The following is a 25,660-nucleotide window of genomic DNA, read 5'->3' as shown; positions in this document are numbered from 1 at the left end:
GATTGGCACCGACAGATAATCTGGTATACATACATATGCAGGTATTTTGATCATTGGAGAGTTTTGTTGTTACTTTGAAACGTCTTAGCTACCAGAGTTTATTTATAATCGTAGAAACGCCGACGGATGATGACAAACTTGCGATGAATTACCAAACTTTGCAGAGGATATTTCGAAACTTATTGTGATTCCTTCTTCTCGTGAGAAAAAAGGATAAAAACTTATTGTTCTTAGTTTCTTGTGTATTCTGTAAAAGAAAATTTGAATTTTAAGGATCTGTTGTGTTTAAAATGAGTAGACATATGCACAAACGGAAATCTCTTCCTGAACGGAGAAATTTCCAGGAAAAATCTTTACCAGATATTATTAAGCACCATGATATATACTTCAATGATGAAAATGACAGTCACTCTGCACCAAATTCCCGCTCAAATTCTTTCCGCTCCAAAACAAAGCCAGAAGTAAAAGTTCTTCATGTAGATGTTGGTAATCAAAGAAGGAATAGCGAACCGAGTACACCGCTTCCAATAGATTCGTTGTCTGTTCCTGGACAGGATGATAATATTTTGGTTAAAGTAAGATCATTCAAAACTACACGTAAAGGTATTGTTAGTCGCGGAGACTCTTTCAGGAGGCAAAGCAGAGGCAGTATTACAAATCTTACTGCTTCAAAATCTGACAATGCACTTTATAAGACACAAGATCAGCCATCAACGAAGACAAAAAATGGACTCCTTGCTGCGCCATCAAGAGGTACAGAAACACCGCATAGCAATTGTTACAAAGTTGCAATTATTGGAGCAGATGGTGTAGGGAAGACTGCTCTTACTAAACAGTTTCTATCATCAGAAAGCATGTTCTTCAATGATAGCCCAGGAGGTGAGTACATATTTGTAGATAAAAATTCGTTTGAAAAAGGGTTAGTATAGACTTACGGTCTCTTAGTACCGGCTGTCAAAATTCCCCCTCCAATTTATCAGAGATACACGTTTAAGTCGAATAGTTATGGTAATCAAATACAACTGACCTTATTAGCATGCTTTATTTATCTTATGTCATTTGTCGGATAAGTCCGTTGCAATATGATAGTTTTTCTGAGAAAAAAGGCCTCGACACTGAAACACAAACTCTTCAACAATAAAAAAAAAATGAGCATAAGTAAAGATGGCTTTAATATCCGTTCCGCCTGCTTTACTCAATTTTTCTATGTACCAATACAACCATTATAGAGGAAGATGATATGCTCAAACCCCTACTCTATAGAACAGAAAAGGGCGACTATATATACTATAAAACTATATAACTATATAACTATAAAAAGTTAGTCTAACCACAGACGAAATAGTCTGAAAAAGTAAAGAAACTCAATTGCAAATTAATATGCCATGACAGGGCAATGCCCTACTCGCTTTATATAAATCAGCTCCCACAATTAAAAGTTAAATTCAAATACTAGTAAAATATCAACTAAGCAGAATATCATAATAAGAACTGTTGATTTGATGCTTTAAAGTAATTGTTGTCTACACTCAGTAATCTGAAGTAATTTTTTTTCAAGATAAAAACGTTACATTATAAATAATTGTGTATATGTTATGAAATTCTTATCGCGTGTGAGCGTTCTGCTATATGCAAAAATGCATGCAAATAGAAATACCAAAGTTCATCATAATTCATACATTTGCCAAAATATATCAATAATAATGCTATACTTTATACCGAAGAGCAACATTTGACAACATCTCATCCTTTATGATGTCTTAAGATGATAATTAACTAATACATTTACACAGAGTCAAAGGAAAGGCAACCATTGGGATAAATTAACATCAACAGTTTTATCTGAATGTTCCCTGTATCATATCTTTTTCCGTAATTATATATGTGAATAGAAGGGAAATTGGGGTAAAGACATGCCAAAAAGACAGGGCAATATAAAAAGGAAAATAATGACATCTACAGCAAATATATGATCAAATTTGCATTTGTCTACTAAAAAACTAGTAATCCAACTGTAGTATAGCTATAGTCCGTCTCCGGGTTCGGGATTTTCACGCTGTATTGAAGACTCATTGGTGCATGGCCTGAGGCTGTTTTCTGCTCTTTGGTTAGTTGCTGTTTCTTTGACACATTCCCCGTTTTCAGTCTCAATTTCATTATAAAGCATTTTAGTTGTCAATACATATTGAATCAACGTTTTACTATTATCGTTTATTTCCGAACTTAACAATTATAATTAAAGAAACACAGTTCATTACATTACATACATTTGCCAGAATATCAATAATTATCTAATATTTTGTATAAAAGAAGAGAATTATCTGACACAATCTCTATTCATTAGATGATAAAACTTTCTAATGCATTTTCAATAGAGTCAGAGGAAGGCAACAATTAGGATGAAAATTTAGCAAGACTAAATGGCTGAAAATGCTTATTGCCCGTGTTGAAAGTATTCACTTCTTTTCGTGACTTACGGTAAATACTTGGAATTATCCCTGGGGTCTATCGTTTGGGACAAAGGGGACGGAAACATTTTTGTCTGTCATGGAGAATCTGTGCCTAGTGTACAAAAAGTAAATTTATTTGTCAATTTTAGGCAAAAAACTATATTTTTCTATCAAAAGAATGACGGTAGTAACATATTAATCTAATTTATTCGAATATCTTTAATTTTGATAGCTTATAAATAACTGCATAAAGTATGTTTTGATTGTCGGCATAGCCAGAGAAGAAAACATTCAAAAAGACAATAACTTTCATTTTATTACTTTAGTTATCTTATGTATTTTCTTAACCTTTATTTATTTAGTTCTAAATTAATTAACTCCGGTTTGATTAAAAATATTTTTAATTAATATATATTCGAAGCTGCCATATTGAATATAAACCTTTTTAACATTAAATTATCAATACTTTGTGCTAAAGCCGATGATATTCTCAAAATATTTGATATAATTTGTCCAAAATGTAGCTGCACTACACTTTAAAAATATTTTTGGCATAGATCAGGTGCGAGTTTTAATTTAATTTTTGTTTTGTGTGAAAGAAATGACTACGAAAAAACTGTATTCTCGGGCCTGTTAATTCCCGTCACATTCTTTAGCATGTAGCATAGGTCCGGCGTTTATTTCTTTTTTGAAAGGTTTGATTTTTAATAAAAAAAAAAAACTATTCTGTTGAGGATTATGGAAATAAATTTTTAGTCGGGTCAGGACTGAAAAACAACCTTTCCAATGACAGGATAGAAGTCAATGATTATTTTAACCAAGAAAATACAACCTGAAGCTGTAAGAACGGACGGACGGACGAACAGACGAACAAACCAGAAAACATAATGCTCTCTACTATCATAGGTGGGGCATAATATGAGAGCAGATAGGTTTTAAATATATCCCCTTCACCAATCTCTTTCGCCTCTTTGTTATGACAAGAATACTAGGACTTAATATATTTGCCAAATCGTATTTCAAAAATTACCTCTCATATACCTCGGACGAATTAGATTATCATCAGCTATATGGAACTTTATTTAAGAGAATCTTCAAGTTGTACAGATGCCAGCCAAAGAGTTGTACTTTTCACATAATTATCTACATGTATTTAAAATTTGTTCTTTCGAATCCATTGCTCTTATCATAACTGTAAATGAGTGTGGAGATGTGTTTCACACTTAAATAAATATTTTTGTCACACTTGTTCTTTCTTCCTCGGTTCCTTTCGATAATAGAGTATGACGTGTCAACCGCTCCTTCAGATCGCAACCATACTTTAAAGTGTAACTTTCCAATTCCAATAATCTTTGATGTTCTACTTATATTATTTTCACAAGTCATCAAGTGTTTTCTTCTAATTAACCGTATTATTATTCCAGTCGTGCATGTTTGATGCCATAACAAAACTAGCAGAGCCGATAGCCTGACTCCTTTCTAAAGCAAAATTTAAAATTTAGATTGGTTTTTTTTTTAGCCGTGATACTTAACGCTGCAGATAAATATGCTTCCACATTTGTTTGCGACAAGCAATTCAGAACTTTGTGTGTTGAAATAAAGTGCTTTTGGTTCCTTCATGCCATCATCAACACTGAGAAGTTTCTTGCATTTCTTTCCGTCTGGTGACAATGCAAACACGGCATCTGATTCGACAGCTGCTACGAAAACATTTCCGAATGGATCAGTACAGATATTTCGTGGTCCTTTAATTTCATCAAATTTCGCCCTCCAAATTTCTTCTCCGTCCAAATCTAAACAGTACACACAATGCTCAGTAAAATCGCTGTAAAAGAGTTTATTTTTCCAAAGATGAATATATGCAAGATAACGATATTTAACATTTATTGTTTTGAAAGGTTTTTCGCCTTCTTTGGATAAGGTTATACCGTTACCTCTTATGGCCATGGCCAGTATGTTATCATAACATGAAAGTCCGTAAATTTTGCCATTAGCTATGTCAGAAATGTTTGAAAAATCAGCCAAATCTAAATATTTAGCTACCTTGGCAGTTTCGAAAGAAGCAATTAACTTTTGATTCACCATTGAAAGACCAAATGGACATCGATAACTAAATTTTCTTTCAATGTAATGTCCATCTGAATCAAATAAATAAAAATAACCATGCGTATCCTTTTCATAAGCAACTGAAAGAACAATTTTACCGTCTGACAATTGTATCATACTGCGAGTATTTGCTGTTCCTATAACGATTCCCGGTGAACCGCTTTTGACGTAACAAATTGGCATACTGTTATAACTGGCTTCATTCGAAGAGAACATTTGAGCTGATAACTTTGGGACAATAGAACAAATAACTGCTGGTTTCACATTTAATTTTATGGTTCCCATGGAGGGAATCTTTGTTACTAGCTTCATTTCTTCGGCCAGAATAAATTCGATATCCTTCTCATGGCACGAGTCCTCCACGTTGGATTTTAAATTTGTCTCTTCAGCTGCTAGACAGTTGTTTAAGTGTTTAAGACCCAAGTATATTTGCTCCTCGTTCCCGTAATTTTCGGCTTCTGAAATCCCCATCTCTAGCTCATGTAGTTTCAAAAGTCGATCTTTCATTATACACTCAGCATTTTTACAAGTTTCTATCTCTGACATTACATGTTCGTCTATATCGTTGACAAGTTTGGCTTCGATATCGATTAAATTTTTATGAGTTTCATCTTTAATTCGTGCTAATTCCGCACAAATTAAAACACGTTGTTGTTTCAAACGGTCAATATTTGCACGTCGATTTTGTTTCATCTCTTCAACGTACGATTTCACACCTGCAATCCTTCTCTTAGTGCTGGCGAGATATTCAGAGTCTCTAATACCCTTTACGGTTTTACTAAGCAAAGTGGTACCAGGACATAAAGAATGTTTAGTTGCAATGCATTCTGTGCAACAAGGTTCCTGGTGCGTTCCACAATATAACTCAAGCGGTTCATAGTGTAAAGAACATGTTTTACTTAAAGTGCGTATAAATTCTGGAAGTTTCCTGTATGACTCGATTGGAAAAGTTTGGTGCTGTTTTGATAATTTGGAAACTCTGTGGTACTCTGAACAATCTACACACAGTCCTTCTTCGCAAACAGAGCACCATATGTAAGCAATCTTAGAAAGATTTCTTGACTCACAGAGACAGCAACCAATTTCTGTTGCCTCTGCCATTTTACTATGATCTGAAAATAGGAAATGTATATTTTGGCGGGAATGTCAAATTCACTATACAACTTATAATTAATTATACGGAAAAGACTATCTATCAAAATTCACGTAGAAAAAATCCAGTGTATATGCTGGGATTCGAACTTAAGACCTTTAGCATATCAAGCCACCTCACATATCACTACACCAGGATGAATGGATACGAAATAATAGTAATTTGACATACTTAAAGGAAGCAAGATCTTTTTATAATGGAGGCGAGTTGTCAAACCTTTCTTCATTGGGGTTTAAACCTTTTTCGTTAATAACATGAATAAGTGAGTTTTCAGACTGATTGTTCAATTTGATTTTACACTTTTTCAAAAGTGGGGCGAGTCGGTAAACAAGAGTGGGGCGATTTTTTTTATAAAGTGGCGATACAGTGTGGGCCGATTGGCAAGTGGGGCGAGTTGACATTATTTGATATCTACTCATCGTGTTTGAGGGTCATTAAGGGTATACATCATATAGTAATAGTAATATATAAAGTATATTATAATGGTCGTGTGGCATTCTAAACTAGATTTTATGAATTGTAAATGGTTTTCCGTCTAATCTAAAACAGCTGGGATCAAGGACTTATATAGAAGGATTCGAATCTCATAATTTTTGGAAAATATGTAGAGAATCGTTGGATTTGAACATATCTTCTATACATTTTTAAATTGCTTATATTTAATCTTATACCTTATTGATAACCATGAAAATTCTCCTGCACATGTAAAAAACATTTAGACTTCCGACAAAATAAATTTCATCAAAATCAATCAAGAACTTTTTAAGTTTTTAGCTAAACAGTTGAACTACGTTTTATTGTGCTGGGATGTAAAATAGTTATCCCATTCGGACTTGGTGCCTCCGGCCATCGGGGTGATCTTACACTGACACACCGCGTCCTTATGGGATAACTATTAAAGATCTATGATAATAAGAGTTGTGTCGATTCGTGTGAATCTCGTGCGGTTAAATTAAGTTCGCTAGCAAAGGGTTACGATCCATCCCGAGAGAGTAGGGGTGGATCGTAACCCTTGGCTATAGCGAAGATGATGTGAAGTTTGTAATAATGCTGTATTTTGATTGGACGAGAAACATGGTATTTTTCACCAATTTCTATATATATTGAGATTTTCTTTTCTCTGTCGGGGTATTTGTCATTAGGGAATTCCATGTGCCGGGGAATTTGCTAGCAAATACCATGGCAGATGGGAAATACCCTAGCAAATACCATGGCAGATGGGGAATACCATGTCTTAAAATAAATGAATGAATTATTTCTATTCTAATATGACAAATTCATGGTCATTCTAAATATATGGTTCCAGATGAAATATTTAAAAAGCATCACTATTCAATTTGAAGCGAATGACGTTAAAATACCGGGAATGACGTCATAATTTAAATTCAACGAAAACGAATTGGCAACCGGTCACATATAACTTGAATCCAGTTGTATTACGCTTCACTGAAACTGTCAGATGAACAAAGTGTAGTAGTCAGCCGAGAACCAGCTTATTAGCATACAAAGGAAGAGATATATACAATCAGTGACTGTACATAAAAAAATGATAAGAAATGATTATACGGTCAATGCAAGATAGCACAGCTACAGTGTATACAAAAGTTATACATTCAAGTCGAAATTTCATATGATACCTGATTATAATAAACTTTCTGAGGTGGAACATTCGGTGGAATAGACCACTTTCGAGTTCATCTGTCACCAGAAAAAACTCGTCAATTATACGCGCCTTTATCACCGTCATCTGTGCGTTTAGGGGCGTCGTCACTTCCTTACAATGTTGAGCGAGTGGTTGGAAAATTATAATTCTATATTGTACGAATTATTCGGCAAATTGAATTCTGAAAATAGACAATCAACACTGCTGTCATTAGGGAATTGTCAGTAAGTACCTACAGAGCAACCATTATTCCTAGTTTATCCTGCACAAAAACGATCACTTAGACGTTTGATGAACGTAAATAGTGCAGGGATACAGGCGAGCCCCTCTATCTGGTAAATGACGTCATAAAGGCGTGTATAATTGACGAGTTTTTGCCGGTGACGGATGAACTCGAAAGTGGTCTATTAAACAATTATATCATGCTTTAATACAAGGGGTATTTGCCAAAACTTATACCGGTTTCGAGGTAGTCAAATTTCCCTCGCCTAACGGCTCTGGAAATTTGTACCTCTCAACCGGTATATTTTTGGCAAATACCCCTTGTAAGCATGATATATTTGTATAAAATGAGCTTAGACATAAATTTCACGTGAATGCATGTCAGTTTCACATTAAACTCACGTGAACTGTCACATTACATGAAAATCCCATGACTGTTTTCGTCAGTTGGAATTAACGTGAGCTAATTTAATTTTTGCATGTGTTATTGATACACATTTTGTTTCCGATTTATTGATTTAGACCAAAGTAAAGATATTTCTAACACTATCTGATGTAATGCGTTGCTCTTAAGAATTTATGGTCGGTTTTTAGTCATACCATTCATGATTTGATAATCTTATTAAAAAAACAACCTTTATCTATACTTTAATTACAGAAAATTAAAATATAGCGGGCAGAAATCAAATATTTCAAGAAAATAAATTACAGTTTAAATCGTCGCCCAAATATTACCATATTTTATTATAAATTACATTAAACATGTTAACCTTTAACCTTGAGCCACCAATTTAAAAAAATATCAATAAAATCGTGTCTGTAACAATGCAACCAATGAAAAGTTTACGTTTCAAAAGTGTTTTCTTATATTATATCATTTGATATAAAAAGAACCACCGAAAAAGATAATGCATATACATAATCTATTACAATTTACTTACAGTTACACTTCTGTTATTACACGATCAATGGTCATGAAATAAACATGGCTATAAAAGGAACAAGGAAGTAATATACTATATAGCTGTGCAGTTGAGTGAGCAGAGATTTTAAGGAGGCTCGCGGGTATAAGATTTTTCAGAAAAAAAATAAACATTAATTTTTCAATACAAATTTTATTTACAACCTTTAATAGTTGTAACTTTATCATTTGGTACAAAAATCGTTCCAAAAAATCAATTTGTGTTGACCCCAGGTGACTTTTAAAATGTAGATATCATGTAAAAAGCTCCAAATTATCTCCCTTTGGTGCAAAAATGCCATTTTTTGGCATTAAAATTGAAATATCTTTTTTAACTTATCGGTGACCTATATTTTTTATTGTTGTTTTCAAATAAGCTGTACATAAACTAAATAATTGTAAAATTTGAGCGATTTCTGTAATTAAGTTCTTTTTTTATTTCGATATTACCGTTTTTTCTCCTATTAGTTCAACAGAAAAAAAAGGACATCAACAAAAATGTATGCTTCTTTTGAAGGCAGATTGTGAGCATTGATGAACGGTGACCCCATTTTTTTATTTCATTTTTCTATTAAGTATAAGATAAAGTTCATTTATAGAAAAATAAAGAGAAATCCTATATTAAATAAAAAAAATCATTTAAACCCGCGAGCCCCCTTAAGAATCTTTTAACAGTTTTCGAACAATCTTTTTTTTTTCGATTTCGGCGAAAGACAATCTATTTTTTTTTGGCGACAAGTCGAAAACAATTTTTTTCTTTCAATTTTAGCATTACATATAGTGGCAGCTGAGGGTGAAACAAACAATTTTTTTTTTCTCAGGGTCAAAAACAAATTATTTTTTTCTCCAAAAACTGGAAAAAAACTGTTTTCCCAAAAAAAAAAAACCATAGCCCCCCCTCCCGAAAATCAAATGATTGCTGCCTAAGTGACACCAGAAAGAAGTAAATACTTAAAAAGATCTTAAAAAGCAACCGTTTGATGATTGCCACACTGAATATGAACAAATATTTTATATTTGAATTAACGTACATAGCGCAACCTTCACTCATTATGATATTTGACCAAAAATAGACACGACAGAACATTTATATAAGAAAACATTTGGTTGGAGGTTTACATATTTTGATGAAATATTTATAGATTATCGTTGATCATCTCAACGAGATTGATTTTCTCGCTTGAGCTGGCACAGCGAAAGTGAGAAAAGCAATCGAGTTGAGATGACCAATGATAAGCTGTTTATCGCTATTTTACCTATGACGACGTTGTCAATTTCATGTCAATTTCGTTAGCAACGCCACGTGGTCTCCTTAGTTTCTAGCGATAATTTTTCCATCTCAAGCGAGAAGCATGATATGAAATTTATCACAAAAAAAGATCAAAGGAAAAATGCACAAAATAGCGATAATTACACTTATTCCTCAAATTATAATTAAATGTATAAAAGATATTTTATCTTTGACCGTTTTTGCAACTGTAATATTCATCAATCTTTAGACAATATTGATCTTATCCTGTGATTTTAACTAATGATTTAGATCAACGTGATTTGTTGAAGGGTTTAATTGTGGGTCTTGATGGATCTTGATGCCTCTTCTCCTTTAATTGGTTTCTTCTTTCTTTCTTTCTTTTTTTCTTATATATAACACAACAATTTATCAATCCAACAACAAATTGAAGTTTTTAACGACATTGACTGGCTATACAGCCCTTGCACGGTCGGATTTTTTCCCGTCTGTTTTGTTGTCGCTTTCTCATCGGATATTTTGATATTTTTTATCACATCGTGCATGGTGTTTTTATAATGCTCTGAACATATATCTTTAAGGGGTTGAAATAATGAAAAATTATTTGCTAACATATAATAGCAAAACAATACATGACATATGACATTCGCAGAGGCGGATTTAGGGGGGGGGGGGCGGGCCCCTCTTTTTGGGATAAAATTTGGTTGCTTATATAGGGAATCACTGAAGCGTGACTGGAGCGGGCCCCTCTTAGGTCAGTCAGTGGGCCCCCACTTATGAAAAATTCTGGATCCTCCACTGATTCGCTCATAGTTGAAGGCCGTACGGTGATCTATTATTGTTAACTTCGGTTTTATTTTGTCTCTTGTGGAGAGTGGTCTTATTGGCAAACAATGTTCTTATGTTGTACTGTTCTGCCACTGTCCAAGGTTAGGGGAGGGTTGGGATCCCGCTAACATGTTATACCCCGCAACATTATGTATGTTTGTGTCTGTCTCAAGTCAGAAGCCTGTTATTCAGTGGTTGTCGTTTGTTAATGTGTTACAAATTTGTTTTTCGTTCATTTTTTTGGTTATATAAATAAGCCGTTAGTTTTCTCGTTTCAATTGTTTTACATTGTCATTTCGGGTCCTTTAACAGTCGACTATGAGGTATGGTCTTTTCTCATTGATGAAGGCCATACGGTTACAATTACGATTGGCAATTATACCACATCTTATTTTTTATATTGTTCGACTTGGCAGTAATGATGCCTATTCAAAAGATCCTCACGTTGGCCGCCCCAGTTATTAATGATATGTACAATCATTGGGACACATAATGTAGTTTATTGCTTAGCCTTGTATCTGAATCTGTAAACATTGAGCAATCATAACAAAACTGACATTGTGAATAATTTCAGAAAAATCCGACATCCCATTTTGAAGTTTTAGTCAATTAGGCAGTTGTTGCACTGAAATAAAGAGTTTCCTATGTTTTGGCGTATTTAGATATTAACTTGAAAATTTAAACAGAAATAAAGGGAATTTTAACCGAAAAAAATAAAAGAACCACACAAATTCAAACATGACCTATATTGTAAGATAAAGTCGACCGAGATAAACAATACAATTTTATTATAAGCCTCTGATTGAACCCTTTTATGATTTATTGCCCTACGATTTTACCATCAATTGTGTGTTAGCGTATTGGCAAAAAAATATGGAAGTGAAACAGAAACTGTAATCAGTTATTATTATCAACAACATAAGCCAAATACGATCTGTAACTAAAACAACATCAATGAAATTGACAATAATATTGACATTTAATGACAATGTAAACCCTTTTTTAAATTTTTTTGTTGTTGCTATAACTTGAAAAGTATAATAGTTAGAGAGAAACTGTAAACAGCAATATGGTAAGAAAAATACGATCTATCAGGCTATCAATAAGTCAAATTAACGTAATTTTTTTTTAATTCAAGGGCACCACTAATGCATCAATGTCAATGTCCATTTTGAATCATGAAACTGGTTTCTGAAATCAATTTCCAAGTTTTAGTTTCAATTATTGGAACTGAAGACTGCAAATGAACAACTCTCCACGTTTGTTCGCCACTATTAACTCTGAATTCTGTTGATTAAAGTAAATGGCTTTTGGTTCACTCATCCCATCGTCCTGTCAAAGAAGTTTCATAAACTTTCTGCGATCTGCTGATATGACATACACTGCATTCGATTCGGTTGCAGCAACAAATATGTTTCCAGTCTCATCGGTACAACTATTTCTTGGGCCTTTAATTTCTTCAAAAGTCGATTTCCAAAGTTTCTCACCATTTAAATCTAAACAGTACAAGTAGTTCTTGATATAGTCAGTGTAGAACAATTTAGTTTTACATAGATGTATATATGCAAGGTAACCGTTGTCAACTGTTGGAATTATTGGAGTTCCCTTTTTATCAGCCAATACAATGCCTTTTCCCCTAACAGCAAAGGCTAGCATGTCACCATCACATATGACAACCCATATATATTGCCTTCCGCAACTAATGAACGCACGTTATAATTGTTATGACCTAACGTTGCAAGTATTTTTGCTTTGTTGAAAGAAAATCTATCAAAGAAATACCAAAAGGACATGCACTGTGGGGTCGACTAAATGAATGACTGTCATCGGCTTTAAAACCATCAATGTACCCTCCTTTGCTTTCGTTCTCGTTAGCAATGGCAAGCACAATACTACCATCTGGTAATTGAATCAGGCTACGAATGTTCACAACCTCATGATCGAAAAAATTTCGAATAGCCTTCGGTCGTTCTGTCTTTTTAATGCTTGTGACTTTTATTTTAAAAGAATCAATGACACTTATTGAACACATCTGTGCGGTGACTTGTATTATATCGCTATAAGTTACAGAATTGGGTTTGTTACTGATTTTGATGTTTCCCATATGAACAATATTTGTGAAATTTTTCGTTTCTTCTGCCAAAATTAATTCGACATCCTTCTCCTGAAAATCGTCATGTTTTGAATGCGATTTTAACTCTTTTTCTTCAGTCAGAAGACACTTATTTAAGTATGTCATACCTAAGAACAAATATTCTTCATTTTCATAATTTTCAATATTTGAAAAACTTCTTTCATAGTCAACAATTTTCGATAATTGACCTCCTAATTTTTCTTCGGCCGGTTTGCATTTCTCTGATTCTGACTACTGTTTCCAACATTTGTTTCAGAATTTTGGCTTCGATATCATCTACATGCTTGTTGACAGTGTCTCTATATCTTGTTACTTCCTCCCAAATCGAGACACGTTGCCGCAGACGATCAATGTTTGCGTGGCGATTTTGTTTCATTTCTTTAATGTGTGTTCTTATATACCTCTAATCTTTCTCTTTGTACCCGAAATATATTCAGAATCTTTTATTCCGTTAACTGTTTGGCTAGGCAAAGTTACACCAATACACTTTGGATGTTGGAATGCTATACATTGAGCACAACCAGGCTCCTGGTGAGTTCCGCAATACAAGATAAGTGGTTCTCCGTGTAGGAGACAAGTTTTGCTTAAAGATCGGAAAAAACTTTGCAGATCTTGGTAGTTCTTTCTTGGTAAAGTGCTATGTTGTCGTGACGATTTTGAAACTTTATGATACTGGGAGCAATCTGTGCACAACCCTTCTTCACAAATAGAGCACCATAAAAAAACCATCATTACTTAGATTTCTTGATTCACACGGTCCACATCTGAATTCAGATGGCTCTGCCATTACAGTCTGAAAACTGTATAAATATATATTCATGAGACAAAATCAGTGTTGAAGCAACTTTAAACTGAATTAATATCTATATTGCCATTTTTTTTGGTATAAAGCTTTTGATTTTAAATGAACATGATGAAGATTCATAAATGTAGATACCTTTCTGCTTTGATAAGTCTACGTATACATGACAATTAACTGGAGTTACATACATGTAATTATGTATCAAAAATATAGGGAGCTTTTTTAAAAAGAATTTTTAACCATTTGTAATATACCATGATTACTATGATTTATGTATACACCAATTTATATTGAGCAGCCAATTTGAATTATTACTCTGACAAGGTTCAAAGTAGTTCCACACAGTAATTCATGTTTTCTATATAAAAATCTTTATAGCAAAGTTATTAATAATAATCTTTATAGCAAAGTTATTAATAATAATCTTTATTGCAAATCTGTACTCTTTTAAATTCTCGAAGGTCACCGAATCCTTAGTACTCGGGTGCTTCAGAACAGGACCCTGACTTCAGTCTTGAGCCCCCCCCCCCCCCCCCCCCCATTAGTTCCTCTCGTCCATAACATACAATTATTTGTCCCCTACCCCCTGCAGTATTTGTTGTGGCAATATTTATTGGGTTATTCATCCTCAAGAACCTGTTCTAAAATATTGACAAAAAACAAAAACAAAAATAAATGGGATAACAATAGAAACTATGACACCTTAATCATTCAGTACAAACAATGAAAAATACTCAAACGTGATATGGATAAACAAGAGTGTATATTGATCTATATTTACCCGAATAAGCTACGATCCTGTATTTCTTTAAAGCCAATAGTATGTAGTAACATCAACAGCGGCTCTGGCCAAAAAAACTTTTACCCAAGAAAACAAGGAAGTAAAATCGTTTGGTTTGACTAAAATTATCAATCGATTACACAGTTATGTTTACTCGTCTTTCTACTTATTTTCATCAGATTTGCTTTACTATAAAAGCTAAAAAGTCAGAATTTGAGCAATTTATCATGTTTACAGAGATTTTCATATAGTATTTAATATTTCAATTTAAACAAATATGTACCACGTTTGTATAAAATTATATTCATGGGGCACAATCGGGGGAGCAATTTTATTAAAACCTGTAAATTTAATGCCGCCAAATTGCCGCAAACTGAGCAAATTCCATACGGTATAGTCAATGTAAAGCATGTTATAAACCACTAAATGATAAAATAAGAAACATTTCGAACGAAAACCCCAACAATAATAACACAAAACAATGACAACAAATTTTGTTCTCAACCAGTCTGATTGAAATACTGTAGCAGATTATGTGTCCAAACTTCAAACAAGGGACTCTGAACAGAGGCGGATCCAGCCATTTCAAAAGGGGTGTTGACGACTGTTCCCAACCGAGGACAAACAGGGGGGTCCAACTATATGTCTAAATTCAAAATGAAATGCATAATTGATCGTATACAGTTTTAGAAAAAAACAATATTAAATCATACACTATATCAAAAAAAAGATCGGATAAAAAGATTTAAAAAAAAAAACCAAAAGGAATAAATTGTGTATTTTAAAAAAATAGTTAAAAAAAATATGAGAAACATAATTAGTGCTGTAAATAAATTCGGGAATAGAAATGGGGAATGTGTCAAATAGACAACAACCCGACCATAGAAAAAAACACAACAGCAGCAGGTCACCAACAGGTCAACATGCTTAACAAATATATACTAGTTCAGTGATAACATGGATAATGAACGCCATACTAATTTCCAAATTGTACACAAGAAACTAAAATTAAAATCATACAAGACTAACAAACCCAGAGGCTCCTGACTTGGGACAGGCGCAACAATGCGGCGTTTTTTTTGCATTTTTAATGCATTGCCTTAGATATTAATAGTCAGTGGTGTGACACCATATAAAATAGAATTTGAATAATTTAGAAATATTTTCAGACCGTGTATTCACTTAGTTGACTGTAACAAAATGCTATTTTCATTCGCTGCCCATTCATCTTCGTAAACTATAATCCAACGGATAAGATATATAGCCAGTTGAGTGTCACCATACTAAAAATAAATATTTATAGAGACGGTTTTCCTTGCTAGTGGGTCCGTTATCTTTCTCATGTACTACGGCGGCAAAAGTGTAAAAGAATTTCTCCGTTAACCTTATAATTTGACAATTGTGCAAGATTTACTAAACACAAGGAAAACACATCAAATAACACTTTTTAAAAAGATTAGCTGGTACCATTATTTTGTTATATATAACAGTTGTTGAAAAACAATATGTGACATATTTATATAAGTATAGAACATTAATTCTGATGATTGATATATAATTACACTGCTATCTGACATTTAAAGAATACAAAGCATTGCTTTAAAAATAAAAAAAAGTAACAGTAACCTTGTACTTATCTTATTGGAGGAGAATCATTCAGATGGTTTCGTGTTGGAACGATTTTTCTTTTACGTTTTTTCTTGTACAAAGTGGATTATTTAAGTTATTTAAAAAAAAAAACCAACATAGTTATTCCGAAAAAAATAATAATAACTGCAAGTAAAAACAATAAACACAAAAACCATCCACAAACCAAACAATAAAAATTGAACAGAAGGTCTTCGGAAGCATAACTCATAGAAGAAGATTTCACCCTATTGTATGTTTTACGAGTCCCAGCATGAGTTGGTATAAAGCCGTTTGTTTTTTTACCGATCAAATGCAAATATTATAGCCATTATCGTGTCCTTTTTCCTTGATGTGACATCATCGAGCGAAACATAACGCCAAAAATGTACTTTCTTGAACATAAATTAGAACATTAGTTTTCTCGTTTTAATTGTTTTAAATTTGTTATTTCGGGGTCTTTTACAGCTGACTATGCTTTTTGGGCATTGCTCATTGTCGAAGGACGTACGGTGACATATAGTTAATGTTAATTTCTGTGTCATTTGGTCTCTTGTTGTCTCATTGACAAACACACCACATCTTCTTTTGTATATCTACCATGAGGAAATCGACGGATTTGGCATGCTGATGAGCATGTGTTTTTCGTTCGGAACATGTGATATCACTCTAGTTTAGGTGCAACAACTGAAGGTTTCTGTTTATGTAATGTAGTTAAATAAAAATGTACGACTCCCTCACACTGAGTTGACCTTATAAATAGATTTCAGAATTTCAATGCCGTGAATGGGGTTTGATTTTTGATTTTCGATCAGATTTACCAAAAATGTATTTGGTAAGAAAGTTTGGAATCATATTCAAGTACTAGTATAGTTTAGTTTTAATAAAAGTCTCATAATTTTTCAATTAACAAAACATATGTTCTGACCTTTGGGGTCGAGAGGTCTAAGTACTTTATCTACAGTGATTACTATCCTGCCGATATTTCGAAGCCAGGGTTGAGTTCAATATGCAGCTACGAAGCTGCTATCAATATCTATGTAACAACTATAGTCTATAGGTACACGTTCAAAAGTCAAAATCTACGTAGCCGCTACGATATTGAACGCAACCCTGGTTTGTTTTATTCGGTACGCCGGCTTACATGTACGCAAACAATAAAAATTGCCACCAAGATATAGCCAAGAGAGCCGAAAGTGGTGTTTCAATTAATCAAACAATTTTACGGTACATTTGAGAAACTCAAATGACATGCAAGAGATATAATGAATAAGAAGAATATAATAAATGATATATGTATTTCAATGAAAATAGACAAAAACATTAACGCTTCCCAACACACGTCTCCATAGAATGTCGGTAGTTGAAAACCTAACTGTTGCCCCTTATTGCCTCTATTGATGAACTTGAGTTGATGGCTCGCTGTATTGGGTATTGGAGTTTGAAGCTAACCAGGCATTATCACTTTGAAATTAATTGTGCATGCATATCAAAATAATGTAATTGCATTGTATACAAAGAGATTTTATTAGTCAGATTGTATGTCTACATGTTTCTTGCAAGAAAATACTTGGGCGATAAATCATGAAAATTAGCGATATACAAATGATATGTCACATTTATTGGTTCTTTACAATTATCATGCCTATGTAAAAATTCCATGCAAATGAGTCCATTGCTTTTATCTTTTATCACTTACGTTTAACATATTTCTGTAATAAGTACAATATGTATGACGAGTGTTAAAAATAGTTTTTATTTTTGATCATCCATTTCATAATCTAGCGTCTCTCATCTCTCTTATTTTTTTTTTAACAAGGCTTCAATGTTACCGTTTGGTAACACTGTGGGCGTAGTAAAAGAGAACGATAATTATAACCTTTCTATTTATTTCTTTACTGAGACACATGCTGACTTATAAATATTTACTAGCGGCTAGAAAATATAAGTTTGATTTTTTGTGCCTTTCGATATACTCTTGAGTTCAAGTAGAGAAATGAAGTTGTCATGCACTAAATATGCAAATTAAGGATACCAAAAATCTTTAGTTTTCTATGTTGATGTTGTGTCTTGTGTACTACTATTTGTCTGTTTGTCTTTTTTTTCGCTTTTTGGCCATGGCGTTGTCAGTTTATTTTCGATCTATGAGCTTGACTGTCCCTCTGGTATCTTTCGTCCCTTCAAATGTTTTACGCTTTGAAGCAAACATTTTTTTTTAAATAGACAGATTCGAACATTAAAAATATTAGCCTAAGAGAGTAGCAACCTTATTTTACACCATTAGTACACCGATCAAATCATGAACATTAGTTTTTACACGTAATATTCGAAACCCCTGTTTCTAGCCTTAATAGTATCTACAGCTGATACATGCAGGAAAACATTAGTTATTAATTAATTTATTTGCTGGTTAGTTTCTTAATCAATTAAAGATATTTATCACATTTATTTGTCTGAATCAAGAGAGCACACCCAACATAGCATTCTTTCTGTCAGGCTGTCAGGTAATAAAGCATAACTTCAGGAGATCCTGGCAGTCTACATCGATGACCCACCAAGGTTACGAGAGCGCAATTATTTGTTTACATTCAACTGGCAAGTTTTTTCACCCCGGCACTCAGAATAAATCAATTCGGGGCACCTAATTGGAAGATGCATGGTTGATTTGTTTTTTTTATTTGAAAGCTTATACATTTAAGTTTGAAAATACGTAAATATTAAATTCATATTTTACAAATTGTAGAAGATATATTTTTAATAGCTGAGAAGCCATGCAAAAGTATCCTTTCAACTTTAGTTCAGAATTTTCTAGCTTGCATTTTAGAGCAACTTTTGCTGCATGTCCATATACTTTTTGTTTGTTGTAATGAAATACTGACATCTATAGTCACAGGAACTGCTTGTTTTTCTAATTAATTATTAAAAGCCAATGGGGTCCTTTACAAAATGCATTACAAATTATTGCGCTCTTTTTACCACATAATGCATGAATATAATTATTTTTTTCCCAGGTCTACCAAATAATTATAAGCGCCATAGTCTTATTCTAATTGTATTAGACCTTTATAGGTTAGAATGTTTACAGACAATGAACATCCGCACACTTTAAACTATAAGCCTCTTCTTAAATCGTAAATAGCAGATATTATGATTTTGCCGAACAGATTTATTTTTCACTTTTATCAACATCTTTCGGATTCCTCTTCTTCTGATCATATGTACAAAATGAACTTACACATCTGTAAAATCGTTTTGTCATCGTAAATGTAAATTAATGACTTAAGCTCCTCCACATGTTGTCAGTCATGGCACTATAAACTCGTTCTTTGACAATAATAAACATGTTTACTTGTACTTTGTTATAAATAATCATGTCTTTGATACAGACATAAGTAATAGTGTATTAGTACTATGTTGACATTTCCCTAAATCTTTGTTAACACAAGCAAGAAAACATGGATAAAAACTTATACTAGTAAGTTGTATTATTAGGACATCGTTATTGAGTGTTGGAGAAATTAAATATAAGTCCAAGGGTTAGGAACAGACTGTTTTCAAAATATGGAAATTAAAAGTTTGAATGTTTACATCACAACAAAAAATCGACGAAACATAACAGTGGCTACATATTAAGCTTTGGGTTGATCTCTGTCAACATTAATCTTTAATCTAATAACTCAGACACATTGGAATTAAATGTTATTGTTAATATAAAAATAAGAATAAGAAATATGGTTGCCAATGAGACAACTCTCCATCTGAGACCAAATGGCATAGAAGTTAAGTCACCGTACGGCCTTCAGCAATGAAAAAAAAAATGAATAAAAAATAACATTATGCTTATTATTGCTCTGTCTTTCTCATCTGTGTAATGACCAATTCATTAAGCAAATTAGTCAAGAAATTCACAAACAATTTGCCATCATGTTAATACTTTGGTTTTGTAAATTTTAGGACATATCGATGAACCAAACCATATCACAGTTATCATAGATAAAGAGGAAACAACCATTGAATTCGTAGATACAGAGGAAAGAGTAGTAAGTACCATTTCTAGAGCAAACTTATGCTCATTGTTGAAGGCCGAACAGTTGCCCATAATTGCCCACATCTATTTCATTTCAACTTTGGTGGATAGTTGTCTCTCTGTAATCATTCCACATCTCCTTAATTCATATATACCAACAGCATTTATAAATCAACTGTAGTTTAGAATATTTGAAACACTTGAGATACTTTTTTAAAGATTGTGTGTATTTTGAAAAACGAATTTTCAAAATCTGGTTATTTCTTCAGCTGTTCTAAATGTTAAAGAAAGCATGTACGTGTTGCTAAATAGATTTGACAGAGAGAGGCGAAAAAAACAAAAGAGACTATCAAACTCATTATTCGAGAACAAACAGACAAAACCATGGCGAAAAAAGAAGAAGGGGAAAGAAAACGAATAAAAACAAAACAGCAATTTACAAAACACAACATATAAAACTAGACTGAGCAAAACGAACGCCACCAAAACTATTAATTTGAAGCCGAAAAAACATAGCACTAAATGTTGATTGAAGCGCTCACAATTGTATCACAAGCGCTCACAATTATATCACAAGCGTCGTTTTTTTGTTTCTAAAGAGATAAATTCTATCAAGACAACTATACACTTCGCGTAGCACTCTATTTTACTTTGATTAAATATCCCTGAGACGATACAAAGAACTGTTAGCTCCCAAAATTGTTATTGGTGTTTTGGAATAGGAAATACTATATACTTTTGGGATTTCCCTTCATATCGCTTGTTCTGTAGCTTTTAGTGTATTTCCTCCTTTATTTTTCCATTAATTTTGTACCATACTGTTAAGATTAATTCAATAATGAGCATTGAAAGCAAGAAACAAAACTGATTCGTTGTATTTTATGGAAACAGGGACTGTGTCAAAGAGACAACAACCCGACCAAAGATAAGAAAAGAGTTTATGGCAATCAGTTGGTCATTAACACTGTGAGAAAATCCCGCACCGGGGGTGTGCTTCACCTGACCCCTAGAGAATGATATATACAAGTTCAGCGAAATGAACGCCATACTAAACTCTGAAACATATAAATATTACATGCCAATACCAAAAATGCGACGTTGAACATGTCTTGAGAGGTCTGAACCCTTTTCTTATACCTCTAGTAAACTTTGAATAAACAAAAAAAAAAACCACAATAATATGCACATTAAAGATCAGTTTTAAAGAAGTTCGAATAATTGAGATTTACTGCGTTATATTTCATGAAATTTTACTGTTTCTGTTTTGAAAAAAATGCATTTCGTACATGGATGAATTTTACAATTTAAATTTACAAAAACTAATTAATGACAATTTTGCTGAAAATCCACAAACTATTAGATATCTGATTTTTAGACGATCATTCAATACTTTTTAGTCTATACAAAAACGCTGTTCCACATAAATTTGTTACCAGTAGAATATTTCTACGTTCGTCAAAATAGATACCACAAGGGCATTGAATCCCATTTTGTCTTCCTAACAATCGACACGCATGCTTCCCGTCTGGTGAAAGTACGACGATACTGTTATTCTCATTGGATACCACGTACATGTTGGAGTCGTTATCAACTGCTATTCCATAAACTGATTCCACAACTGATTCGTCTTTGTATTCCAAAACCTTCTGTCCCGTGAAGCATCTATAGCATGTAACGATACCTGTTTCAGAATTTGTATGATATATCTTGCCTTTTGATGTTGTAACATAGTTCCATGCATACTTTCCATCGACTTTAACTACCGTGGTGGCAGTATTTTTACTATTGACGTCTGCTGTTTGAATACCACGTCCCTTTTCATAATATATTAATTCTCCTTTTTCATTTGTAATGCCATAGCACAGATTGGACGTTTTAATCTGGTTTACAATCTGTTTATTGACGATGTTTATCCATGTGATTAGGCTCTGCATTATGTGTGACAGCTACCGTGTTTTTGTCAATCAATGTAACATCTACAGGCCAATGGGATACAGGTATTTCACAAACAAACAACCCATTTTCGTTGTGGATTATAAGCCGATCGTTGTTTTGATCTACAATGACAATTTTACCAGAAGGCATGATAGTGCAGCCAGTGTGAAAATCATCCTTGGTGGTTATTTTGAGTGTACTAAAAATAACTTCTGTAGTATTCAGAAAAGAAAAGTTTATAAGATCTAAGATCAACATTCAGTGGCGGATCCAGGACTTTTCATAAGGGGGGGGCGCTGACTGACATAAGGGGGACCACTCCAGTCATGCGTCAGTGATTCCCTATATAATCAACCAATTTTTTTCCACGAAAGGGGGGCCCGGGCCCCAGGCCACCCCCTGGATCCGCCTATGACATTGATCAGAAGTCATGATGACCTTTTTTGATAATATACCTTTATTCATTGTCTTATATTTTAATAAGACGTACTTACCAAGTTTATTGTTCTTTTGTTTATCGTTGTGTTTGTATGTAACTATTTCTATATGAATTATACAACAGATTTATTTTCGTCCGTTTTCATCGATTTCGTATACAATGTTTTACATGGTGTTTAAGAAACTTACATCTCACTGGACAATGATCATTTACCTGTCCACAAAAGACCCTTTTGGCTACAATTTATAAAGAAGAAGATGTGGCATGATTGCCAATGAGACAACTATCCACAAAAGACCAAAATGACACAAACATTAACAACTATAGGTCACCGTACGGCCTTCAACAATGAGCAAAGCCCAATTACTTATTTTAACGTATTTATTCATGACTTTATCATTGTTCTCGTTCTAGGACATATCAGTTTGCAGTGCCTGCGATGCTTTTATTATTGTTTATTCCGTACAAGACATGCATTCGTTTAACTATGCCAAGCACAAGTTACATACCTTACGACATAATCTAGAGACAGACAGAGTCTGCATTCTTGTAGCCAACAAAGTTGATCTTGTCCGAAAACGACGCGTGACTACAGATGGTAAGAGTAACATGTTTTTAATTACAATGTAGCCTTAACATCTATCTAATATATTTATTACATGTGATGAAGATGTCGGTTGAAAAAAAATATGCAGCAGATATCATAGGATTATTAAAACACACAACAAGAAAAGAGACAAAGAAAATACATTTCCAAATCCACAAAAGACAAGTTTGAACATAAAAAACTAAAACTGAGCAATACGTGGTCTACCAAAAAAAAGCTAGGAATAAACTCAGGTGGTTCGTAAAAGTAAGCGGACCCTAATCTACTATTGGAATAAGTTATTGCATGTTAAAAAGTTAAAAATATATAAAAAATTACGAACTGCAACAGAAATTAAAACGAAAAGTCTTTTATAAAATAGCAAAATCAAAATCTCAAACACATCTTATGAATGGGAAACAACTGTCATGCTCCTGACTTTGTTAAGGCTTTTACTTATGAAGAAAATGTTAGTTTAAACCTATTTTTATAGCTAACTAAACCTCTCTAATGCATGACCGTCGCACTAAGTTCTATAATGTGGTAACAGTTTGTGCAAGGTCAAAACAAACAGACATACAAGCTAAAAAACAAAACAAAAAACGTGAAAAATTTGATGCAGCAGTCAACATTGTAATATAATTTTAATCACTATTAAAACAAATAATTGTTTCAACAAAGACACACAAAATGGCATATAAACAAAGTGCATATTAAGCAAAAATGAATGACAATATTGATTAGAATTGACCACAGCACATAAGCACAATGGCGCGATGTACATAAGTACCGAGCCACGTCATATGAATATTATCAGAAATGTACTGAGATAAGTGAAACATATCAACGATTGTACAATTGAGGAAATAGGACGACATTCTGGGTTTATGACAATTGGAAAATATCTGCGGTGCTCTGTGAAATATTTATAAAATTGAAAGATTTATATAACAGGCAATACACTCATGATGGTTTCCATAAAACTTTCGAATAAATCATGCAATACGAAGACAAGGGATGTAACTCTTTACACGCTTGTTAACCTTAGGTGAATTTTGAGTGACTTCGTCTTTGATTTTTCATAAGGGGCTAGATATTCGTCATTATGCTTGGTTTCATTTATTATGCCAGGGTTACCAACATGAAAATAAAATATGATAAAAGCTATATGTAAGAAAATTATAACGTATCTTCGACACAGAAATTTTTAAGTCAAAGTGGTTTCTGTTTTGAACTATATCATACATAGCCTTTGACTGGGTTCATAAATACAGCACTTTGTTTTTCCCTGCAGTTTTACTTTATATTTTACACCTTTTGACATATGTTTTTTATATTATTTTTTAGACGGAAGAGCTGTTGCACAAAAGTATACCTGCAAATATATTGAAACGTCAGCAGGTTTGAATTTGAAGGTCGATGATCTGTTAGTTGGTATTGTGAGACAAATAAAACTCAAATTGAAAAATGACCTTGAGAGTAAAACTCTTCCAAGAGTTCAAAAGCCTGAATCTGAACAACAGAAAGATCAAAAAGGGTTCTTCAAACGCTTATTTCGAAAGAAACAAAAGAAGACATCATGCAGCAACATGACTCAGCTATAAAATCTGCATTTTATTCAGAAATGACTTTGGATTAAGTCTTTGAGAACAATAGTGATGCCAGTGAACGGAAAATATACCAAAACTTAGGGGACGACCATTTGATATTCTGGGGGGGGGGGGGGGGGGGGGGGGCAGGAGGATTTTGAAAATAAATTACTCAGCCTTGATAATCACAAAAATAAATGGTTTGTTCTGTGGTAGTTTGAAAATAAATAACCTGACTTGCAATGTATTGAAAATAAATAACTTAGCAGGTCTATAGCTTCTTGGGCCTTCAGCGGTATCAAAACCCTTCAAATTTTTTTTGACTCGCTCCGCTCGGCAAAATATGTTTAACAATACTTTTGAAAAAGGCTAGATAAAACCAAACTAAATTAACTTTAATACAATGTATGTTGTATGCAATACATGTATATTGCTTGGGAATATAAATGATTCATTTCGTAAAGAAAATTATAAAATACTTAATCTAATTATACCAATTGTCTTTTATAATCAGATAATAATATACTTATTACTATGTATTGGTGTTTCGTTAATCTTGTCTCGCTATGCATTATCTTAGTATATTTGTATATATATTGTCCTCTTGTACACAAGTCATGCAAGTATGTGTCTGAGGTTATGAAATAAATCTTGAATCTTAAAATTTCTGCAGGGGATACTGATCTTTTCTGATTAAATGGTACATATTGACTTGACTATACATGTATTATTCATAATTAAAAAATATTTAAAAAAATGTATGTTTTCGACTATCATAAATATAGTTGTGAAAATGAATAATCAGTCCCATGCTTTAATGAAAATGAAAAATCTTGCTTCAATAGTGCAGAAAATGAATAATCTGTCCTCTTAGTTTACAAAAATAAATAACCGATCAAAAACAAATCCTCCTGCCCCCCCCCCCCCCCCCCCAGAATATCAAATGGTCGTCCCCTTATGAAATGATAATTCATTTTAAAATTTTAAAACTACATTAACCCATTCGTACCTTTAACTTAAAAGGGATTTTTAGGGCTAACCGTATGCAGTTATGACTCCCTTTAGTTTAGAAGTGAAGAAAAAGTGACGTCATCAGTTGTGAAATATTG

General features: G+C 33.2%; 2 protein-coding genes across 2 annotated transcripts; one reads left to right on the top strand and one right to left on the bottom strand.

Annotated features, from left to right (window-relative positions):
- LOC134721418 (GTP-binding protein Rit2-like) lies at nucleotides 1-24,661 on the top strand. Its single transcript, XM_063584406.1, has 4 exons — nucleotides 1-879; nucleotides 19,930-20,015; nucleotides 22,791-22,974; nucleotides 24,310-24,661. Exons 1-4 carry the CDS (start codon nucleotides 291-293, stop codon nucleotides 24,564-24,566), a joined length of 1,116 nt encoding a protein of 371 aa, XP_063440476.1. The 5' UTR covers nucleotides 1-290; the 3' UTR covers nucleotides 24,567-24,661.
- LOC134721417 (uncharacterized) lies at nucleotides 2,279-8,584 on the bottom strand. Its single transcript, XM_063584405.1, has 2 exons — nucleotides 8,536-8,584; nucleotides 2,279-5,668 (listed from the first exon to the last, which is right to left on the bottom strand). The coding sequence occupies exon 2, from the start codon at nucleotides 5,655-5,657 to the stop codon at nucleotides 3,966-3,968; it is 1,692 nt and encodes a 563-aa protein (XP_063440475.1). The 5' UTR covers nucleotides 5,658-5,668; nucleotides 8,536-8,584; the 3' UTR covers nucleotides 2,279-3,965.
- Nucleotides 24,662-25,660: the final 999 nt, after the last annotated feature.

This window comes from Mytilus trossulus, chromosome 6, assembly GCF_036588685.1.
Source record: "Mytilus trossulus isolate FHL-02 chromosome 6, PNRI_Mtr1.1.1.hap1, whole genome shotgun sequence".
Lineage (NCBI taxonomy): Eukaryota > Metazoa > Mollusca > Bivalvia > Mytilida > Mytilidae > Mytilus > Mytilus trossulus.
The sequence above is the reverse complement of the archived record's forward strand: the minus strand, read 5'-3'. Positions and strand labels throughout refer to the sequence as shown.